Raw genomic sequence first — 23,249 nt, forward strand, 5'->3', positions numbered from 1 at the left:
GACAGGGTGAGAAGTATGTACCGTGAGGTCATCCTAGAAGCTAGAATGTGCCAGTCCTCTGTCTCTTTCTTCTTATCTTTCTTTCTGAGTATGTCTGTCATCTCTATAAACTTGTGGCACATAGTTAATAATTTTGGGTGAACCAAAACAAAATAGAGTGGAAAAAATATTCAGCATATAGCAAATCATTACTCTTCTTAATGTTGATGGGAAAAAATGAATTGCTTTAGAAGGTTGATTAATGGAATAATTGAGTATATTAAGATAGAAAATAGAATTTAAAAATGTTAAAGTTGGAAGGGACCGCAGATAGTAAACTAGTCCACTGGTTTTCCAGCTGAGATTTTTGGAGACCTGTGGATTATGTCAGGTGCCCTGGAAGTCTCCTGATATTTGATTTCCTCCTCAGCTCATTATGAGCTCTGTCTTTGCTCCCATTGTTGTCAGACTTGATGCCTTTCAGATATACTCTAAACAAATATCATACTTTGGGACAAGACACATGGGATTTGACTCAGAAGAGACCTCCATGCTTAAAAGTTGAACTTTTAACCTTTTATACAGCATGTCCTGGTTGTGTTTAATGGTTCTTTTCATCTAAAATTTGGGTTAACTTTTTTCAGTCGAATGAGAAGTTGTAGAGTTTAATTCATAAGACCTTTGAAAACAACGTGGTGATATTTTTAAAGAAAAAGGTATAAAAAGCCGATGGATAGCATGCCATATTGGAGGGGTTTTAATATGTACCTGAGGCCATATAAAAGTGGAATGTACCTTGAACTGGGGTACCCTTTCCCCACTCTTTATTTTACTAAAAGAGTTTTAAGACCTTGTTACTGATGTGTTTGAAACAGATATTTCTGTTGAAAGTTGTCACTAATGAAGCTAAGCTTAAGTACTTTTAAAATAAGTGTATTTACTTTAATGCAAAAAAAATAAAGACTTCTGATCTGTTTTTGTAGTATTTATTTCAGATGAACATTGTACAAGCAGATTCTTAATAATTAATGAGGAGGGGTTAGGAGTTTCTTTTACAGTTAACACATTAAGAATACAACACTTCTGAAAATTTTGCTTGGGATCTTGAAGATCCATAACTTTATGTAAAAAATGGGCTAACCTTTTCACTTTGCATGTGACCTTGTGTGTCATTCCCTACAGTACAGAAGGATGATAAATTGCCTCTCACATTTCTAGCTCTTGGGTACAGCTGAGGGTTCATTGTTAAGCATTTATTCGATACAACACTTGGGAGAAAAACTCCACAATAACAGCAACTTTTGGAAGACTCATCTGGGTTTGCCTATCAGTTCCAGACTTGAGCCACCAATTCTATCTTGTCAAAAGCCAGTTGTTAGAAACTGTTTTCAGAATCAAGCAGAAGTTTGTCCATCTTTATTCCTCTTTTCTTCTTCTTACTTTATTTGTTCTTCCCCCCTTAATCCTAATCTCTTATTCCCTTATCTCTGTATTAGATTATTTTAGGACTCTTGGCACCTTAGGCTTTTTGTCTTTCTAACTCTCTTACTAAAAATTTTACATCTCTCCTGAAGTCATACTCGAATTCCTGATTTCAGCTTTGATCTCCTTCAGAGGATCTCCTGGTTCTTTTCCTGCTGGCTCTGAGAATTGAAGTAGGAACATATATCCTCTGAGGAGAGGGATAAAGATCTCTAGGAAGCCAGAAAATTATGCACTGGATGGAACTAATGGGGAACGATACTGGGCATTGAACGAAAGCCTAGAGATGCTTGACCACAGCTGCTGCCCATTCTCACTACGCCACATCCAGACACAACCTATACATACTACTCCTCTTCTCTTAGTATATTTAAATCTTGCTCTTTTTAAGACTTGTTAACACTCCAGCTCAGATTTTTCTCTATGAAACCTTCTGTAGCCATTTTGTCTTGCATTGATATTTCTTTTTTGGAGATTTCGATATAATTTGTAGATACTACTTTTTGTTTTAAACATGTGGGTCTTAGTTCTAAAATAAGTTCCTTAAAAGCAGAGAAATCATTTTACAGACCTTTGTCTTCTTTTATTTTTCATATTCTTTTACCCTTGTGTCTAGTAATCTGGTGGTAGGTAGTTCAAATGAGGGATATACCACAGATATCATTTTAGAATGTGTCTGTCACTGTTAAGTTGCAACAGGTCATCTTTTCGTGGGAGATTTCTTCATAGCAGAGGTGATGTGCTCTGAACTAGAGATACCTGGCTGGCCAGCTTTATAAAAAATACTGGAGTTCACAGGGTACTGGAAATCACTAAGATTTGTAATGAGTGTTATATATGAAATACATGATACTATATATATATCAGGGTTCAAGGAGGGTATTGCATTTACCAAAAAAGGATAGAGCAGGAAAGATAGGAGCACTTTAGAAGCAGTAGTAAGGTATAATAATTGGCCTGATGGTTGGTTCTAGTTGTAGTGATCTCCAGAGTCTGGGAGAGCAGACCACTCTGGTCATAAAGGAATTGCTCTTACTCTCGGTATTATCTGCATTTCTTCATCCAGGCCAGTGGGAAACTATTTGAGTTGTGATCATGCATTAACTTTCATCACCTAAATGAAGTATTTCTTCTGTTCTGAGAGTTTCATTCTGGCAGGGAAAAAAAAGGGACCTTTCCTGCTCTTTCTCCGTGTGGCTAACACCTGCTTCACTCAGCTCTCAATGATGACTTTTCCTTTGTGGCATCAGAAAATACCCACATTAATTGAAATATTGTTGGAATCAGCCATCAAAGTTTCATTCCAGTTCCCAAGTAAAACTTTGAAAAGTATCACGAGCACTCCTGTTCATGATTCAGGACCGCCAACTACACGTTCATGTGCCAGATGATAGTTTTGCCTGTGTGTATTACATTTTCTAAAGCTTCAAGTGGAATTGCTGTTATGGAGTGGGTGCAGTGTTGCTTTATCCTGAGTTTGTGGTATGTCCTCTCTCTCTAGTTAAGTTCCCCTTCACCACACTCACAATTCAGTCATGTGTTTTGCTCCTTTTCAGGAAGCGTTGTGTCCCCCTGTAACTTCCCTCAAAGTAGTTTTTAGAACCATGATGAGTATCCAGTAAGTAATTTTTTACCAAATTATTTTAGGTGTGAAATACAGTTTATTAACTTTTATCATAGGTGAGCTCTATATTATAATAAGTTTTGTTTGGCAATTATTCCTGTTCTTTTCCCTTTTCCTCAAATTAGATGGCAGTATGTATATTCTGTATAGCATATTCATTGTTTTACTTAGCGTAGAAACATTTTTCACAAGGAAAGCTACCTTGAAGAAATATTGAATACTCTTCTAGCTTAATACAGAGGTAGCACAGCATCAGTGAAGTATAAAATAATAGATTAGTTGGACATTCCACAGGGACTCTTTGGTTTCTTAAGTGAATTAAGTTACTCATGCAAACCCCATTAACCAAACAAATAGAACCATTTGACGATTCTACAGATCATAAAATGTATCAAGTTTTATGTATAGAAATGTCCACCAGATTTTAATTTATAGATTGTTTATTTTATGTTTTGGGTAGATTAAAAGACTTATAGAGAAGATACTGCAATTTAATCAAAACACCTTATATACCCAAACCTTAAACAAATCAAAGTTGGAAAGCTGTTTTCAAGTATTTTAGCTATTCCATGTATAGAATAAAATTCTGTTTTACTCTTTTTCTGTCCCTGCTCCTTTTCCTTCCTGTTTCTAGCAGATTGATGTAGTTTAGTGTTTGGCTCACCTACTTCTCCTTCATCACTTAAAGTGACTTTGGGTTTTATGTTGTTTAAGGTTGAGCTTAAAGGACTTTGGTTACTACTTTTAAAAATCTTCTGGTATCATAAATTAAGATATACAGTTTTAAAAGCTATTCGTTATTTGTCATATTACTCCTAAAATTTTCCCCAAATGTGGATTAATTTTTTAAAACTTCTGACATTTTCATTTTAAGATACAATTATACCCTCTGCTTATTAATGAGGGGGAGAGCAAGGATAAGTTAATCTTTATTCTTCCTTGATAACCAGTTTGTTTTGTATTTGTTGTTTAAAAGCAATAAAAAAAGGATTATAGATGAATGCTTAACTTTAAAAATATTGATATTTCAAAGGTATCATTTGTCATTAAAGATTGTTTTAACATCACACACAACTTGTTCACTGGGCTATTCATTTGAAGAGTTTGTTTCTTGATATATTATTTCTTGCCTATTCAGATAACAAGTAGTATTTTAGGATTTTTAAATATTCCCTTTAAGCCAGAGTTAATTTTGTCAGCCTCAATACTCTATATAATTATGATTTGTTTTCTTAAAATTTACATTTTAAAATTACAAGTGTATTCTGATTTCAGAAGTCTTGCAGTTTCATTTCATAAGTATAATTTGAATACTCTGGATGTATTCTTATTAGAAAAGTTAAGATCCTGTTTTGAAGTGTTTGGAAATCCAGAATATTAGGGGCTTAAAATAGGGTCAGGTATGAACATATGTGGTAAACATTATTAACTCTAACCAATTGGTAATCTCAAACAACTTGAGATTGCATTTGATCTATATTTGTGCATGACTTCTCTTAACTCTTTAAGATACCCAGATTTCTAGGGCTTTCTGTGTAAGTGCTGACTTGCTCCTTTGGTGGCATCCATGGTTCCCAAATCACCCAACTGTCCCACACTTGCACTTTCAGTTGGGGATAGAATAGTGAGGAATCACGGCTTAGCTCTGATTTAGGACTATGTTACATCTTTCCTATGCCTAAATTAATCTTCATTTTGGGCCTGAGTGGGTTTAATTCCCATTGGAACTAGGACATTGCCAGTGGCCATTGTACCGCTCACAGTTGAATGGGATACCTCAGCCGTACCTTTCTGGTTCAGATGTTTAGGAACATGCCTTAACTTCTGGCAGTTTTCAGGTAGGTGATTCCTTCATAAGAGAACATTAAAGAAATCTGAATTGTAAGGCTGATCCACAATTTTAAAAAATGGAATTTTCTCTGTATATGATATAACTTTATTTTATATTCTCTACTTACAATGGATCAAAACTAAAGTTGCATTTTTTTGGGGGGGAAACATGTCTTTTGTTTTTTATGATAAACTTGCTATCTAAAAAACAAGGAATTGCATAAAGGCATTATTGTCTGATTGAGTTACTCTTTATAAAAACTAAAGTTTTTATAGTTATCCTATTTGATTTCAATTGAATGTAGTATCTTATAGTCTAACCAGTGATCTGTTGGTGTGATGGCCTAATGGCAAATAAAGTCTTTGCATACAACTTTATAATCATTTGAAAATCTCACGTTAGGAAGAGTCCTTTGAGTACAACTGTAGAATGATAGTAGAGTAGAAATTGCATATGAAATGCATGGCCTCTAATTTTTTTTCCTATTTAAACCTTCCCCTCCTTTGTTAAATAGCATAATGTTATTTCCTGAAAGTGCCACTTTGTTTCACTGCATACAGGTTAAATTGATTTTTCCTCAAAATTTTTTTAGGTGAGTACCCAGAACATGAAGATGGGTGGGCTCCCGCGTACAACACCTCCAACTCAGAAACCCCCCAGTCCCCCTATGTCAGGGAAAGGGACACTTGGGTGAGTATGTAACTAAGTAATAATTGAAAACCATTTTATGTAGTGCTGTGTGGAAACTAAACAATATATATGTTTAAACTATTTTTAAATATTTGAAAAGAGAACATTTTCTTCCTAGGGTTATCTTTTTTGTGTGTAACTTTTCCAAAAGGAAAACATCTTTTATACTTTATACCTGGGAAACATCTTTATACTTTTTTTTTTCATCTTTATACTTTAAAAATATTTTGTTTAGAAATTATTTTTCTAATGCATTTTAAATTTTCGGTAAATCCTAACCTGAGTTCATGGCTTATTATAAATTACACTCTAATTCCTATTTTCAGAAAATTTTTAGTCTTTTGTATTATAGTTGATTTTTCTTATTCAAACTTGTCTTCTGAAGAAAATACTGTGCCTAATACAGAAGTCTGTATATCTTGTGTTTTTATGAGAATACTGAGCTTTCATTCAGTCTACAGACTTGGGCTTCGGATTTGACTTTGGGAGAAATGGTCAACTGATGGAAAAGCTTGACTTTTTTCCTCTATAGCATCTTAGTATAAAAACTTGGTTTATCATGATCAAGTGGGCATAATATCACCCAGAAGTGAGATGACTAAAATCGTGGTCCAGCTCTGCTCCTGCTGTGTCGTGTTGCATAGTAAGCCTCTTAGCAGTTCAGTTTTTTCATCTGTAAAAGGGGGTAATTTGTCCTTTGTCAACTTTTCAGAGTCACTGTACCATGAATTGGATTTTTTTTAAATGTGTAAGGCAAAATGCTTTGACTACCATTGGCTTTGTGATATATGCTTAAAAGTTTTTAATTGGCAATCTTGATTTTTGGCCCCCTCACCAAAAAAAAAAAAAAAAAAAAAAAGCAAAAAACAAAAAACCAACCAAACAAAAGAAACAAACAAAAAACCCTAGCAACCTAATCAAGCAAAGAAAGATGATGTTGGAGGAGGAATTATAGTTAGGAGAGTGTGAAACAAAAGAATAAAAATGATTTCCAACCAGGAATAGGATGATTTTATTCGGGGTAGACAAAAAATTCTGCTTAGATTAGAGAGGAGAGGATCTAGTAGCTTAAATAAGATTTAAACTTCAGGGTAGAATGTAGATGATGTGTGGTAGGTTATAATTGTACAGGGTAAGAGTGGAGAATCAGGTCAAGAGGAAATATTTATTTTCCTGTGGAATGTCTGTATTTCTATCATGTATAGTATCTAATGGATTTTAATTAGGTTTTGAATCAAGATTGTTAGCAAGATAACCCTAGTAAAATAAAATTTTCTGTTACTCCCCAATTTTAAAGATTTACTCATACACTAGTATTTGTTTTCCTTGTGTATTAGCAAGGGCTCTGCAGTGTCTTTGGAGACCAGAGTGGCTGGGCACCACTAGCCGTTTGATGGTCACAGCCTGGCTTTTTCGCGGTCTTTGCCCAGCTATCGTGTTTTGTCCTCTGCCCTTAGTTTTTTACCTTTTTTTTTTTTTTAATCATTGTCTTCATTGTATGGTTCTCAGCAAAGGTTTTTTTTTTTCTTGCATGAAACAGAACATTTTTATTGTCTGGGAAAAATTGGAAATCAATCAGTTTCGTATTTTATGGTGTTTTATGTTTACATCATAACTTCAGAGATGCCCGAACTTTGTTGTCTTTTATTTTATTTATGTTTTAAAATAAATTTATTATTTATTTTTGGCTGTGTTGGGTCTTCGTTGCTGCATGCGGGCTTTCTCTAGTTGCAGCGAGCGGGGGCTACTCTTCATTGCAGTGTGCGGGCTTCTCATTGCGGTGGCTTCTCTTGGTGCGGTGCACAGGCTCTAGGCGCGTGGGCTTCAGTAGCTGTGGCACGCGGGCTCAGTAGTTGTGGTGCACGGGCTTAGTTGCTCTGCGGCATGTGGGATCTTCCCGGATCAGGGCTCGAACCTGTGTCCCCTGCATTGGCAGACAGATTCTTAACCACTGCACCACCAGGGAAGCCCCTTTTTTGTATTTTAAATCCAAGGTCCTAACGTTCCTTTTTCTTTCTTTGACCCAATATCTTGTCTAGTGCCTGTTATTTATTTTTAGTAATGTGTATATTTGTTTATGCAAGAAGATTTTGAGCGTAGTAGACAGGGTCATTGCAGAGTAATCTCATCCAGAATCAATGAGCCAAAACTCGAGTGGTCCAGGAGAACAGTATTTAAAGGAACCTTGGGAACTTTTTGGGAAGTGAATTATTGAGAAATACATAAGTCAGGTGAGCAACATCATTTCAGGAAAAGAAAGCTCTTTAATTTTCACATCTTGAGATCCAGTTAAAGACCAGAATCTCATCTACACAATATCAGTTTCGTGTCAGTTGAGTATTTATCATTGTCATAAAGTTATTTGGAAACTTAAAGATGAGAACTAACTCAATAATTACTAGTGTTCCAGTGTGCATCCTATTTCCTATCATATTTCCTTTCTTGCTCTTCTCATTCTTTTCTTTTAAAAGGAAATTTTGAAAAAAAGAGGGAGATATGCTAATAAATCCAGTCTGTTTTGTACTTCAAATAAGGTAGAAAGACTTAGGTGATCTTTTTTTCCTTCTCTCCCTTTTAAATGTTGAACTGTGAAGAGGGTAAGAGGTAAGGGCAATCAAGGTGAAAGCTGAAGGAGGATGTGAAGTGAGAATGGAAGGAGATGAGATTAAATTATATATTTCTGTGTGTGGACATGGTTTTATTTCTGTACCTTATAGAAAGGGAAGTGACTTGTTAGGGTTGCTATTGATCATCAGTGCGGGGGTTGTGGAGCCATGTTCTAGACTGATTTACCCTGTCTGAGTTTTTGGTTAGGGAGAGAGAGGTGAGGAGGATAATTAGTGCATTTATGCAGTGCAGTTGGGGGAATTTGACATGGCACTAAAATAATTTGAACTCATCTAAGAAGAGAGTCTGGGAAACATTGGCTTATCTGGTAGTAGAATCTTCGTGCTCTCAGAATGAATGAACAAAATCGCATTAGCAGAGGGAAATGAAGTTGGAGACTAAAATACAACAATATGCATCAAAACCCTAATGGAGAAGTGATACTTAAGGGAAGACTGAAATTGGTAGCTGGGTTTTATTAAAACACGTTCTACTACCTCCGAGTACAAACTGTATTTCACTACTGGCAGCTCTGAATTGATTGTGCCGAAACTTGCTAATCACACAATACATACGCTCTTCTTTTTGTAGGCGGCACTCCCCCTATCGCACACTGGAGCCAGTGCGCCCTCCAGTGGTACCAAATGATTACGTACCTAGCCCAGCCCGTACTATGGCTCCCTCGCAGCAGAGCCCTGTGAGGACAGCTTCTGTGAATCAAAGAAATCGAACTTACAGGTATTTTCTCTACCTCAGCGCAAAATGTGATGGTCATAGTACCATAATTTGTTCAGATAACTTCAGTTAAATCTCTCTCATTTTCCAAGCACTAAGTTCTTTTCCTCACTCTGCTCCCCCAAACCTCATCTGATTCTACCTCTCTCTTCTCATGTTGTGATGCAACTTTGAGCAGCCAGGAAGTTGAAAGAGAACAGTCATCTCAAAGTGCAGATTTCTCTGCAAGATTAATAGTTATTGTTGACCTGAAAAAAATAATTGACCAGATGTGGGAAATTTCAAGTTGTTTTTTGGTGGAACTTTACAGATGAAAAACTATATGCAATAAAACATTAAATATGGGATAGTATATCATGATATCATTACAAATAAAATTAATCAAATAATTTGTTTAGGAAAACTGTTTTTATTATAAAAGAGGTTTCTTCAGACAGCCATTAAACTGGAATAAGAGAAAGTAATATTATTTTTATGTGTCAAGCCCCATGATTTATCACTATGTTTATGGAGAATTTTTTTTCTTTCTCAATTTCTTTAATACATGCTTATTAAAAGGTAGCCAAAACAAGTTTCTTGAACTCAGCTCTTTTCCTTACTTTATTAAGAAATTCATCTTTTAAGTGGAGGGCTTTTGAATTATCATTTTGTAGCTATATTCATTTCAGAAAATTCTGGAAAATGCTGGCGGTATCTTGCTGTATATCAATACTCATGTTTTGGTGGCTTCTGTTTCTTTAGCAGCAGCGGGAGTAGCGGAGGAAGCCACCCTAGTAGTCGGAGCAGCAGTCGGGAGAACAGTGGAAGTGGGAGTGTGGGAGTCCCCATTGCTGTTCCTACACCTTCTCCTCCCAGTGTCTTTCCAGGTAAAACATGAATTGTGCTTCATCTTCACCTTGCTTGCTGAGTTTGGATTCAATTTCTGATTTAATTACACTGGGCTTTCTTCATAATCAGGGTTTTTTTCCCTCGAAGACTCTGTAAATGCTGAAAAATCTTTATGCGTTTGTTATTTTTAACCAAATGATTTGTGAGTTTATGTTCACATACTTCTCTGTTATTTGGGTTTGTGTCTTTGGTGCTGTGGCGTAGTTGGTGCTTTGAGTTGAGGTTTCACCGGAATGAGTTACGTGTTTAATTCCAGCTGGTGTTATGACAGTGCATGCCTTTGGGCACAGTGGGGTCTCAGTGTGAGAACCATATTGGTAGCAAAGGATTGAGCAGATATAATTTTGACAGTTCAATCTCATGGACTCTGAGAACTTGATAGTCACTGAAATGCTACCCTCTTTTGTCTGAAACAGAAAAATGTACTTGTTTAATCTGAGGACACAAAGTTAAAATTTAGTTTTAAAAACATGACAGAAAAGACGTAAGGATAGAATATTACATATTTAACTTACTTATAATAACAAATAGATAATACTTTTTTAAAAATCATGAGAAAGAGTTATTTTTCTAAATTCTTTTTTACCTGATAAGATATTTATGTCTGAAATATTTTTATTTTCTGATTTGTATACTTCAAAATGGAATACTGTCATTTTGTAGTGTGTTTCATTTTGTATACTATCAATATTTACAGAATGTTAAAAATAACAATATAAAGGGAGCACTTTTCTTCTAGAGTAGTGGCTATCAGGTAAAAAGGAATGCTTTTAATGAATTTAAAATCCTGTACATTACCCTTAGCATCTTGAATTATTTGCTGCAAACCTTAATAATCCTTTAACATAATAAGCTCATTCTTTTTTTTTTAACACTCTCTTCTATTCTTTGGTTATTGATAAGCACCGAGTAGCTAACATTAAGTTCTCTAATGCCGTTTCTAATCCTGCCTGATGGAACTGCCTCATTAATGCTGCCTCTTACTCCTCTTTCCCCTCAGCCCCTGCTGGCTCTGCTGGTACTCCTCCCCTTCCTGCTACTTCTGCATCTGCCCCTGCCCCTCTTCCTGCTACTGTCCCTCCCTCCACTGCCCCAGACACTGCCGCTGGGGGTGCCCAGACCCTTGCTGATGGCTTCACTTCTCCAACTCCCCCTGTTGTTTCTTCCACTCCCCCTACAGGTGAGTATTGGTTTATTCTTTGGCAGGCAGATCCAATTGTCTGGCTCTTCTCTTACTTGGAACTCTGGCTTTATGATTTTTGTTTGTTTGTGGTTTGTATTAAAAAAAAATCTGAAGAATAATGTGCTAACTAGAAAATGGCATGTGACCGAAGAATAGAATTTCCTGAGGGAATCAGGGTAAGATTTCTCATTTTTCTAGTAGAATAGCACAAATACACATTTTTTATTGCTTGAATTTTATTTACTAGAGATTTGCAAATTTAGTATGGAGCTGTCTTCTCTACAGTTATTTTATTTTTTTTTGGCTGTGCCGTTGGGCATGTGGGATCTTAGTTCCCTGATCAAGGATTGAACCCATGCCTCCTGCATTGGGAGCACAGAGTCTTAACCACTGAACCTCCGGGAAGTCCCTTCTATACAGTTTTGAGAAGTTGTTATTAGAAGTATTCTTTGTTACAGGTTATGTCATTAATAAAAAGAAAAGTATGACAGTAGTTTTAAGGTATATTTTATAGGAAATATTTGATATAACAGTTTGAAAGTACAAGTCTATTATAACAGAATTTGTTGCTTATTATAGCAGCACTGGAAACACATAGTTAGGGGGCTTTTTAAGGATTTCAAGTTTGTTTGTAATTTAAGATTGACTGGTGTTTTACTGTTTTAAAATTGCTACCTAAAGTTTGTTTTCATGGCTAAGGAGAAAAAGGCTCAATTGCTACAAAGTATATTTTCAAAGTTAATAGTGATGCTGGTTTAGTAAACAAGTTCTTATCTACTATAAAAATGTATGTGTTTGGACACACATCACCTTAGCTGGTTAATAAAGTACTTCATAGAATATATGTGCAGTGCTGCTGCTGTATCTAGGTGTTCAAGTGTTTTAAAAGACATCTTAAAAATCCATGTTAATCCATTCATTTTGGATGGTGTTTTATGGCATAGCTTCTGTAACAGCACTTTTTAAGAAAAGCTTTCTGCAGTGGGTGTATGTAAACATGAGCTGTCCTTTGATCTACATACCACTCTGTTAGGCCACTCTAGCTAGTTAAATATAGAAATCTTGTTATGCTCCTGCATCAGTAGAGTAAGGAATACATCTTGAAATCAGTTGTAGGCCCAGAAAGGACAAATCACCCTCACCTAGAGTCAACATTTTAGTAATTAAATTATTTAATAACAGGTGCTGGTTTCTAGTCTGCACTGAATCAACATTTGTTGTATGAGTGAATAATTACAGTTTTTTAACAAAAAGCAAAGTAAATGCCTTATTAACAACTTATATCAATATAATCTCTTTTATGTAGTATCTTTGAATCACCCACCAAATACTTTTTTTTCTTTTCTTTTTATTAAGGTATAATTTATATACAGTAAAATTCACCCTTTCTAGTATGGACTCATGTGAGTTTTGACAAATGTATACAGTGGTATAACCACAGCTACAGTCAAGGTATAGAACAGTCCTATCATCCCCAGATTTCCTCCAAGCCCCCTTTGTAGGCAGTCCTTCCATTTCACTCATTTCATTCTTAGCCCCTGGCAACCTCTTGATCTGTTTTTTTTTTTCTTCTAAAGTTTGCCTTTGTAAAAATACCATAAATGGAAGCATATGTAACGTAACCTTTTGGGTCTGGCTTTTTGGCACAGTGCATTTGAGATTTATGCATTATTACATGTTTTGTTCCTTTTTATTACTGAGTAGTGTTCTATTGAATGGATTTACCAGAGTTTGTTTATCCTTTTCCCAATTGAGGGACATTTGGATTTATTTCCAGTTTTGGGTGATTGTGAAAAAACTGCCAAATACCTTCACACACAGACTTTTGTGTGAGCATAGGCTTTCATTTCATTTGGGTAAACACCTAGGGAGTAGGATTGCTGGGTTGTCTGGTAAGTGAATGCTTAACTTTGTAAGAAATTGCATAATTGTTTTCCAAAGTGCTTGTACAATTTTGCATGCCCACCAGCAGTGTGTGAGACTTCCAGTTGCTCTGTGTACTTGTTAGCACATGGTGTTGTCATTATATACATATATACACACGCACACATATATATATGTATATTTAATTTAGCTATTCTCATAGGTGTATAATAGTTTCTCATGTGGTTTTGATTGACATTTCCCCAATGAATAATGATGTAGAACATCTTTTCATGTACTCATTTGCCATCTTCTTTGGTGAAATGTCTGTTCAAATGTTTTTGCTTCCCCTCACACACCTTTTTAATTGGGTTGTTTGTTTTCTTAATGAGTCCTTTTATATTCTGAATATGCCTTTTATTAATTGTGTGATTTGCAAATATTTTCTTCCATTTTGTGACTTACTTTTTCATTCTCTTAATGGTGTCTTTTAAAGAGCAGAAGTTCTTTATTTTGATGGTCTCGTTCATTGCTCTTTTTTTTTTCTTTTTTCTTTTGGGGATTGTGCTTTTAGTGTTGTGTTTACAAACTCTTTATCTTACACAAGGTCGCAAAAGATTTTTGTCTTGTTTTCTTCTAGAAGTTTTTAGTTTCAGGTTTTTATAGTTAGGTCTATGGTAATTAAACTATAGTTTTGTTTTTCAGCTCAAAGCAAAATAAATGCTTCATTAATGGTTTGAATAGAGTCTTGATTATGTAGTGTCTTTGGATCACTGATGGCTTATAACATGGGAGGTTTTAGACTGGATCTAACTATATAAAATTCATAATGGTGTTAAATATCAGAGTTTTTAACTTGATTATTCTAGGTTTGTTTTAGGGTGTTACAGACTAATGCCTAAAATGCCAGCAATGTGTGATTCAAATGACAAAATATACCTTCTAAAAAATAGCTTATTAGTTTACATGCTTTTACATTTTTATCATGGCTGTATAAATTGACAGTGGATTGTGCTTGGGCTTGACTACTCAAGATTTTTATACAACAGAATTGAGTTTTAGGTTTTGATACTGTCGTATGTATGAAGAGTAAATCCTATAGCAGCTCTTGAGTGCTTCTGTAATATTCTTTATATGAGTATCCATATGAATCCAAGTTTGATAAATTTAACAGTTCCTGAAGATCAGTTTTAGTCACGTAAAACCATTTTACAATCATGGAAAAGAAGAAAAATTGTTGTGTTTTTCTCTTTTCGCCTCTTCCCTTCCCTTCTTCCCTTGTCCTTTCTCCTCTCCTTTCCCCTCCCCTCCTCCTTTTCTTCCGCTCACCTTTCTCTTCCCTCCTCTTCTCTCCCTCACTCTTCCCCTTCCCCCATTCCTCCCCCTTCTCTTTTCTTGCCTGCTCTCTCATGGGTGCTCTAGTACTTGGTCTGTCTGTACAGTAGGCCCTTAGCTAATGATTTTAAGCAGAATTGGAGTCAAGATAAAATTTAGGAACTGGATTGAACTAGGCAATTGGATGGATTAGGAAAGAGTGTCTTCTGTTGGCCTTAGTTGTTGAAGTGCTCTCAGAGAGCAAAATGTATGAAATTGCTGATAAATATGAACACGTTCAGGATCATACTAAAAATTAGATATTTTTGACAACACTTTTTGTGTCTTAGCTTTTTTTCATAATTGTAAATTTGTTAAACTCTAATTTTAAGACAAAATAATCTAAGTTTAGAGAAGGATATTTTTGATTGAAAAATGTGATTTGGAATTATGTCACTTGACCTTTTGCTGAAATATTTTATTATTTCCTTTAAACAAATTGGCTTGCTACCTTAAATTTATTACTATTATTATTATTTTGGAATAAAACTGTGTGTCAAACATTTTTTCTTTTTCTTTTCTAAACGTTTTTCTCATCTTGTTGAGTTTAGTTTTCAGTGTTTAATTGCTGGTGTTTTTTTGGAGGAAGTGAGCAATAAATTTTATTTTATTTTATTATTTTCTTTTTCAAATTTGTTTTTATTTTTGACTGTGTTCGGTCTTCGTTGCTGTGCGTGGGCTTTCTCTAGTTGCAGCAAGCGGGGGCTGCTCTACGTTGCAGTGCATGGGCTTCTCATTGTCGTGGCTTCTCTTGTTGCAGAGCCACGGGCTCTAGGCATGCGGGCTTCAGTAGTTGTGGCATGTGGGCTCAGTAGTTGTGGCTCGCGGGCTCTAGAGCACAGGCTCAGTAGTTGTGGCGCATGGGCTTAGTTGCTCCACGGCATGTATGTGGGATCTTCCTGGACCAGGGCTCGAACCCCTGTCCCCTGCATTGGCAGGAGGATTCTTAACCACTGCGCCACCAGGGAAGCCCCCCATAAATTTTAATTGTGATGATTTTGAAACCCTATCAAATTACTAATTTAATAAAATCATAATATTAATTAGTAATCTATTTAGATATAGCTTTTCCAAACCTAATCATAACTTTATTTACCTACTTTGCTGCTTTTGCACTTGGATATACTGTTAACTGAGAAATAACTGTCACCTTGCATTAATATTTGTCAGATGGCAATTAAATTAGCTAAATATTGTTATTTTTAATAATCTTATTAAGATTCAGGCATTGTACCTGAAGTATTTCATTGTCTGAGATAATTTTCTTTTAGTGACAAATTTATGTTCTGTCCCTTTTCCAGGTCATCCTGTTCAGTTCTACAGCATGAATAGACCTGCCACTCGCCATACTCCCCCAACAATAGGGGGCTCTTTGCCCTATAGGCGCCCTCCTTCCATAACTTCACAAACAAGCCTTCAGAATCAGATGAACGGAGGACCTTTTTATAGCCAGAACCCAGGTTAGATTTTCTTTTGCAGTCTGTGGAATATATCTAATTAAAAATCTTCAATTACACAGAAAAAAACCTTTAATTGCGAATGACTAGTACATGGTAGGTGGTTAGTACTATTTGTTGAATGAGTGGAAGAATGAATACAAGGTTGCTAATACTGTATTTTCCAGTTCTCTTTTTAAAAATCAACATGGTTTCCATATAAAGTTGCAGAACTTAATTTTTTTTTAACAGTTTTAAATTTATTTATTTATTTATTTAATTTTGGCTGTGTTGGGTCTTCGTTTCTGTGTGAGGGCTTTCTCTAGTTGCGGCAAGCGGGGGCCACTCTTCATCACGGTGCGCGGTCCTCTCACTGTCGCGGCCTCTCTTGTTGCAGAGCACAGGCTCCAGACGCGCAGGCTCAGTAGTTGTGGCTCACGGGCCTAGTTGCTCCGTGGCACATGGGATCCTCCCAGACCAGGGCTCGAACCCGTGTCCCCTGCATTGGCAGGTAGACTCTCAACCACTGCACCACCAGGGAAGCCCCAAACTTAATTTTTTTGAACGGACTCTTTTTTAATGTGTTAGTGATTATTTGTTTTTTAAAATAATATTTGCTGAACAGTATTTCCTTCTTATTTAATCAGATACCCTTGCTCTATGAATAGCAAATAATGAAAGTTGAGCATACGTGAACAGAGTTTATAAGTGGCAAAGGAAAAGGGAAATGACATTTTTGAAGCTGCTTTATGGTGGGCAGTTAGTTATACTATCTTTTTCAATTCTCCTACCAAACCTATAATGGAAAAACTGGGACTTGGACAGATTGATCCAGATATAACAGTCACCTTTCAGCTGCATCATGCATACAGAAGAACTAATCTGGCACATATTTAATACTAAACATAATCATTTGTTTTGCTTCTTCCCCAGAGAGGGTAAGAGCAGATATTATACTCTGTGACTACTGTGGACATGTTACGTGAACTTACTGTGTTTTTCTGGATTTTTGCCAAGAGGCCAGTAAGCCCATGTGTGATCACCTGTAATATTAGGGGACAGCCCATTCCATCTCGGATGAGCCCTGAATTGTATGGAGCTGAAATCTGTCTACCTTTTGGTGAAACCTTGTTATATCCTTTGAAATCTTGCAGAAGAAATTTGATCCTCCTCTTACATAAACAGAGCTTAAAGAATGCTTTTATATTTTTTATATCATTTGATTCTTATAATCATGTGATCGTTTTCATCTGTATTTTACAGGTGAGGAAACAGGCTGAGGTGATAATCAAGTTAGGATTTGAATTTAGGTCATCTGACTCAAAGTTCCATGTTATTTCCATTGTACTATCCTATCCTACCTACCTTCATATTAAAAAAAGTCTTTCTCTTACCCTCCCAAGGGTAGGAGGGTGGGATGGAGGATGCCAACATTGTAATGTAAAGTGCAAGAGAACCTGAGACCTTGTCAGTTTTTTAATCTGTTATATCCTGGGAATAGTGCTCAGTAACTACTTGTTGAATGTGAAATGAATCTCTTGTTAACTTTATTCAGATCCCCTCATTGTTTTGGGTTCCTCTTGTAAATTAAATACCATAAATGACTATATAGTCTAACCAGTGCACACTGTAGTGTGATTACCATCTGCCTATATGGAAATAGACTTCTTTTTTTAAAAATTTACATTAGATTATTTAATTTGAGAAATATACATGTGCATTGTTTTACCCAGCGATCACATTATGAGTCTCAAAAAGGAGTAGGTTTTCTTTTCCTAGTAGTTAACTGTGACCAAATTAAAATCTATAACCTTAAAATTTGGGGGGTTATTCTTCTCTTATTTGTTTTTAAATTTTGTTTTACTGAAGTATAGTTGATTTACAATGTTGTGTTGGTTTCAGATGTACACTAAAGTGATTCAGTTATACATATATCTATCTATCTCACTGCTGTCTTTGACCACACTTAATGATTTTGGGTGTGCCATTCTTCTTAACTCATTTTGAGCTCCATTTTGACAAATATGCCTGTCTTTTCTCACATTCTACTTTTAAATCATGTGTTCCAAACCCATATTTGTACAGGTGCTATTTTGTACTTAAATGAATATTTTATTTTTAAATTTTAATTTGGTAGATATGGCCTGTTCATAGCTCTGCTGAAAATAAGCTCTCTCCCTGACCCTCTTGGAAGTCTGGACAATTATTTCTCATGACCCTTATGCCCTTCCTTACCCTTAAATAGAGTTTTGAAAGAATGGTGTCAGTCCAAAATGGGGCAATTCTGTAATGGAGCTGAGAGATGCTTTACTGTTACAGCTTGGGACCAAGTGTACATGATATTCAGAAAGTATATACAAGGGTATTTCATGCTGTATACATGTACATACCAAAATACTGGTCTTATGAAAACCCTGATTAAAAATTCCACCTCTTGGTGGAATTTATTTGAAGGCTATTTATTTAAATGTGTTTTAAGGACATATTTTAATACTTCTTTGTAAGTCTGATTTTAACATACTTGAAAGTATATGTTAAAGTAGAAAAATAACCTACTCTAAGAATGATGTTAATGAAAGTATTTTTCACACTCATGGGAAGTATAAAGTGAATTGAGATTTTTTTTTTTTTACATCTTTATTGGAGTATAATTGCTTTACAATGGTGTCTTAGTTTCTGCTTTATAACAAAGTGAATCAGTTATACATATACATATGTTCCCATATCTCTTCCCTCTTGCGTCTCCCTCCCTCCCACCCTCCCTATCCCACCCCTCTAGGTGGTCACAAAGCACCGAGCTGATCTCCCTGTGCTATGCGGATGCTTCCCACTAGCTATCTACCTTACGTTTGGTAGTGTATATATGTCCATGCCTCTCTCTCGCTTTGTCACAGCTTACCCTTCCCCCTCCCCATATCCTCAAGTCCATTCTCTAGTAGGTCTGTGTCTTTATTCCTGTCTTACCCCTAGGTTCTTCATGACATTTTTTTTTCTTAAATTCCATATATATGTGTTAGCATATGGTATTTGTCTTTCTCTTTCTGACTTACTTCACTCTGTATGACAGACTCTAGGTCCATCCACCTCATTACAAATAACTCAATTTCATTTCTTTTTATGGCTGAGTAATATTCCATTGTTGAGCCTTCAGCATAATGTGTGAGGCAATTTAGTTAGTTTGTTTTCATGTACTTCTCTCAATTAAGTTCTGCCTTTCTTCTCCGGGGATTTGGTAACTGTTTAAAGAGGCTGGCTACAACTCAGTTGAATAATCAGAGTGCTTTTTTCTAAACTAAAAAAAAATTTTAACTAAATTATGTTCTTTGAAAAGTTCTTCTTGCAACACTCTTAATGCTTTGTAAGCCAGTATTCGAAGGCTGTTAGATGCACTTTCATTTTATTTGCATTAGATTATTATGTAAGTCTCTTGTATTATTACCACTGGTCTTACAGTGGTCCTTGTTTTTTCATATTTAAAATGAGAAAATTTGTTGTGCTTTCTCAAGTAGCTAATTCCCTGGTTTAACAGTGATCCCAGATTTGTGTTTTATGAGCATGTTTTTTGCAGCTGGAGGCTTGACATGGATTTGTGCTTCTGAGGAAGTGAGCTGACAGGCTGGGATTCATGTGACTGTAAATTCAGTGAGGTTTTCTGTGAGCTGTAAATCTAACAGCACTGCTACTATATTTGGTTTGAGTTTGAAATGACGTTATAACATAGGAATTAAAATAAGGAGCACCCGCTGCGTAGTGCCAAGTCCTAAGAGCACAATAATTGTTTTCTAATGAGATTATTTCAGAAGCAAGTTAATGAAAGGAACACTTCATTTAGAACATAAAATGAATCCTATTTGGTTCTCATTGTTTCTTAATCTAATCCAGCCAAAGAAATAGGAATACTAGTTTATCATTCATCTTGTCATCAGCAAGGAGTGTCATTGAAACAAATAGGGCTAATCACAAGTTTTAACAGTTTTTACTTTCAATATAAATATGAAGCACCTTGGTGGTAAAGAAGAATATGCATATGTATTTGTACATGTACATTTACATACATTAACCTAGTTTGGTAAGTGTCTTAGTTTGGGCTGCTATAACAAAGTACCATAGACTGGGTAGCTTATAAACAGTAGAGATTTATTTCTCACAGTTCTGGAGGCTGAAAGTCGGAGATCAGCATGCCAGCATGGCTGAGTTCTGGTGAGAACCCTCCTGAGGTTGTAGACTGCTGTCTTGTTGTATCCTCACATGGTGGAAAAAGAGAGAAAACTCTCCATGGTTTGTTTGTTTGTTTGGCAATGCCTTTTAAAAAAATTTTAAATATAATTTTTAAAGGTTACTTTCCATTTTACAATTATTACAAAATATTGGCTCTATTCCCCATGTTGCATAATATTGTGCATCCTTGAGCCTGTCTTTCACCCAATAGTTTATACCTCCTACTCCCCCCTGCCCCATATTGCCCCCCTTCACTGGTAACCACTAGTTTGTTCTCTATACGTATACTGTGAGCCTGCTTCTTTTTTGTTATATTCACTAGTTTGTTGTATTTTTTAGGTTCCACATATAAGTGATATCATACAGTGTTTGTCTTTCTCTGTGTGACTTACTTCACTTAGCATCATGCCCTCCAAGTACATCCATGTTGCTGCAAATCCATTTTGTTCTTTTTTATGACTGAGTAGTATTACAGTGTGTGTGTGTACATCCTCTTAATCCATTCATCTGTTGATGAACACTTAGGTTGTTTCCATATCTTGGCAATTGTAAATAATGCTGCTGTGAACATTGGGGTGCATGTATCTTTTCAAATTGTTGGGGGGTTTTTCAGATATATACCCATGAGTGGAATTGCTGGGTCATATGGTGGTTCTGTTTTTAGTTTTTTGAGAAATCTCAGTACTGTTTTCCACAGTGGCTGCACCAATTTACATCCCCACCAACAGTGTGCAAGGGTTCCCTTTTCTCCACATGCTCACCAGCATTTGTTATTTGTGTTCTTTTTGATGACAGCCATTCTGACAGGTGTGAGGTGATATCTCATTGTGGTTTTGACTTTTATTTCCCTGATGATTAGTGATGTTGAGCATCATTTCATGTGTCTGTTGGCCATCTTCATTTCCTCTTTCGAAAAATGTCCTTTCAGTTCTTCTGTCCATTTTTTAATCGGGTTGTTTTTTTGATGTCGAGTTGTATGAGCTGTTTATATGTGTTGGATATTAATTCCTTATTGGTCATGTCATTTGCAAATATTTTCTCCCACTTAGTAGGTTGTCTTTTTGTTTTGTTTATGGTTTCCTTTGCTGTGCAAAAGCTTTTAAGTTTAATTCGGTCTCTGGAGTTCTTTTATAAGGGCACTAATTCCATTCATTCGGGCTCCACCCTCATGAGCTAATCACCTCCCAAAGGCCCCACCTTCTAATACCATCACATTGGAGGTTAGGATTTCATATGAATTTTGGGGAGATATAAACATTCAGTCCTTAACAGTAAGGAATCAGTAATATGGTGTTTAAGTACTAAGGCCTTTGGTAAAAGATATCTTACATTTTACTACTTATATTTTCTTTTTTTAAAATTTATTTATTTTATTTATCCCTGGCTGCATTGGGTCTTCGCCGCCGCGCGCGGTCCTTCTCTAGTTGCGGGGAGTGGGGGCCACTCCCTGTTGCGGTGCGCGGGCCTCTGACCGCGGTGGCCCCCCTCGCTGCAGAGAATGGGCTCCAGGCGCACAGGCCCAGTAGTTGTGGCCCACGGGCTCCAGAGCACAGGCTCGGCAGCTGTGGCGCACGAGCCCAGCCGCTCCGCGGCATGTGGGATCCTCTCGGACCAGGGCCCGAACCCGCGCCCCCCTCATTGGCAGGCAGACTCCCAACCACTGTGCCACCAGGGAAGCCCCCTACTACTCATATTTTCTTACAACAAAGACTAAAAAAATCTAATTCATAAAGTGGAATGTTGGTTCCAAGCAGTGTGAGTGTATATAGTTATATGAGAAAGAGGAATTTCTGAATGAGTATGGTGTTTTACACAGGGAAGATATCAGGCTTCCCTGAATGATATTAAAAACAACTAAAAAGACACAGTGAGAAAACAATGTTGGGTTGGTGATATTGTAAAAGAAAAGCCATAACGCATATTCTTTAAATGATAGCTAACTCACAGCATCACCATAAATCTCCAGAAGAATACAGATGTGGTGGGGCTTTAGCAAAGTATAGAGAGCAATCAAGAAGCTATTTGCGTGTCCTCATTTTAGGCAGTCTTTAGCTTTTGTTAGTGAATGTTTACTCTAGGGAGAACAAAAAAGCTAGAAAAACCCGAAAAGTTTAAGTATATTCTCAGATGACCAAGTAAACCAAATAGACCCTTTACATCGATTATTAAACACAAGTTATGTTTTTAAACTGTGTGGATTAATTTGCTGCTTTTTCTCGGCATAATGTCAAACGATGTTTTTTTTTCACTTGAAAAGGAATAAGAAAAATGGCCCAATTCTTTTAACCCTTCTGAGACTACAGGAGTGATAATTATTTGGTAACCCTATTCTTTTCCATCAAAAAAGCTTCCCTTACTGAGTATGATTAGTTAGATTCACTTTTAAATACTCCTTGTTCTAAGTTACTATCCATGTTTAGAAAATATTTCACTCTTAAAAATAAATTGCTTAAATTATTTCCCTCACTGGAATGTAAAATATTTGCAACTAAACTTGAATGGGCTGTCAAATGTATGGCCTCTAAAGGTGATATCTTGAATGGTTTTAGAAATAGTATTTAGAGTGGTTATTTTGTCTAATTTTCTTAGAGTATTTATAAAGCAGTAAAAAAAAAAGCCTAATTTTTCTTCAAAACTCTTTGTACATTTTAACCTCAAAGAAGATGCTCCAGGATTTTGTAAATAACCAGGAAGGTCATACTTAGGAAGTCTGTATATTTCATCAGCACAGACTCATCCTCTAAGTTTGGTTTGCTTGCAGAGCCTTTTACAGTTTGTATACCTCCGTGTTGCTGAGTGAGTGTAAGCTATAGTCCTTATAGTTCTACTTAAGATCTCTCTATAAACTCCAGTCTCTTCTTGAGTCTTTCTCTTCACGTTAACTTCATTATTGTGTAGTTTGAACGTAATATTACTGAATCTAAGTTTGGAGACGTTTCGGTGATTATAGGGAAAGGGTTTTGTCTTGTGAGGAATCATCTTAGCTAAATAGCATGGAAACAAATTGATAGTTACTTTCTGCTCTTGCCTGTTCATGAGATACCTCAGACTAGAACTGATTATTGCAGTTCGTCACATCACAGTCCTGCTTAAATTCTCCTAAAATAGTTCATTTTCAGTTCGACTCTGAGGAAGATAAATCTAGTCTAAAGTAGGATCTTCTGGTTCACAGGTTTTCTGATGAAATCTCCATGACCAGAAAGAAAATGCTGTAGTAACTAAATTAATTTGGACCATGATGTAAAAAGTTTGCCCTGGGCAAAAAAAGTAGAATTTGGGGCAACCTTTGTAAACTCCATATGGAACTGAATTTTTTAACATGCGTTGGATTGGCTTTGA

At 36.1% G+C, this 23,249-nt stretch overlaps 1 protein-coding gene across 14 annotated transcripts in view; it reads left to right on the top strand.

Moving 5' to 3' along the window:
* Positions 1-23,249, top strand: part of ABI2 (abl interactor 2) — a 103,368-nt gene that overhangs the window by 61,904 nt on the left and 18,215 nt on the right. For 7 of the 14 annotated variants that reach the window (XM_079923683.1, XM_079923689.1, XM_079923691.1 and 4 more), the window contains 5 exons: positions 5,509-5,606; positions 8,805-8,951; positions 9,690-9,814; positions 10,837-11,016; positions 15,558-15,716. In XM_079923683.1, the coding sequence (XP_079779809.1) occupies positions 5,509-5,606; positions 8,805-8,951; positions 9,690-9,814; positions 10,837-11,016; positions 15,558-15,716 (709 nt within the window). The remainder of the gene's footprint in view (positions 1-5,508; positions 5,607-8,804; positions 8,952-9,689; positions 9,815-10,836; positions 11,017-15,557; positions 15,717-23,249) is intronic. The other 7 variants (XM_079923687.1, XM_079923692.1, XM_079923686.1 and 4 more) reach the window with 1 other exon arrangement.

This window comes from Stenella coeruleoalba (genome assembly GCF_951394435.1).
Source record: "Stenella coeruleoalba genome assembly, chromosome: 6".
NCBI lineage: Eukaryota > Metazoa > Chordata > Mammalia > Artiodactyla > Delphinidae > Stenella > Stenella coeruleoalba.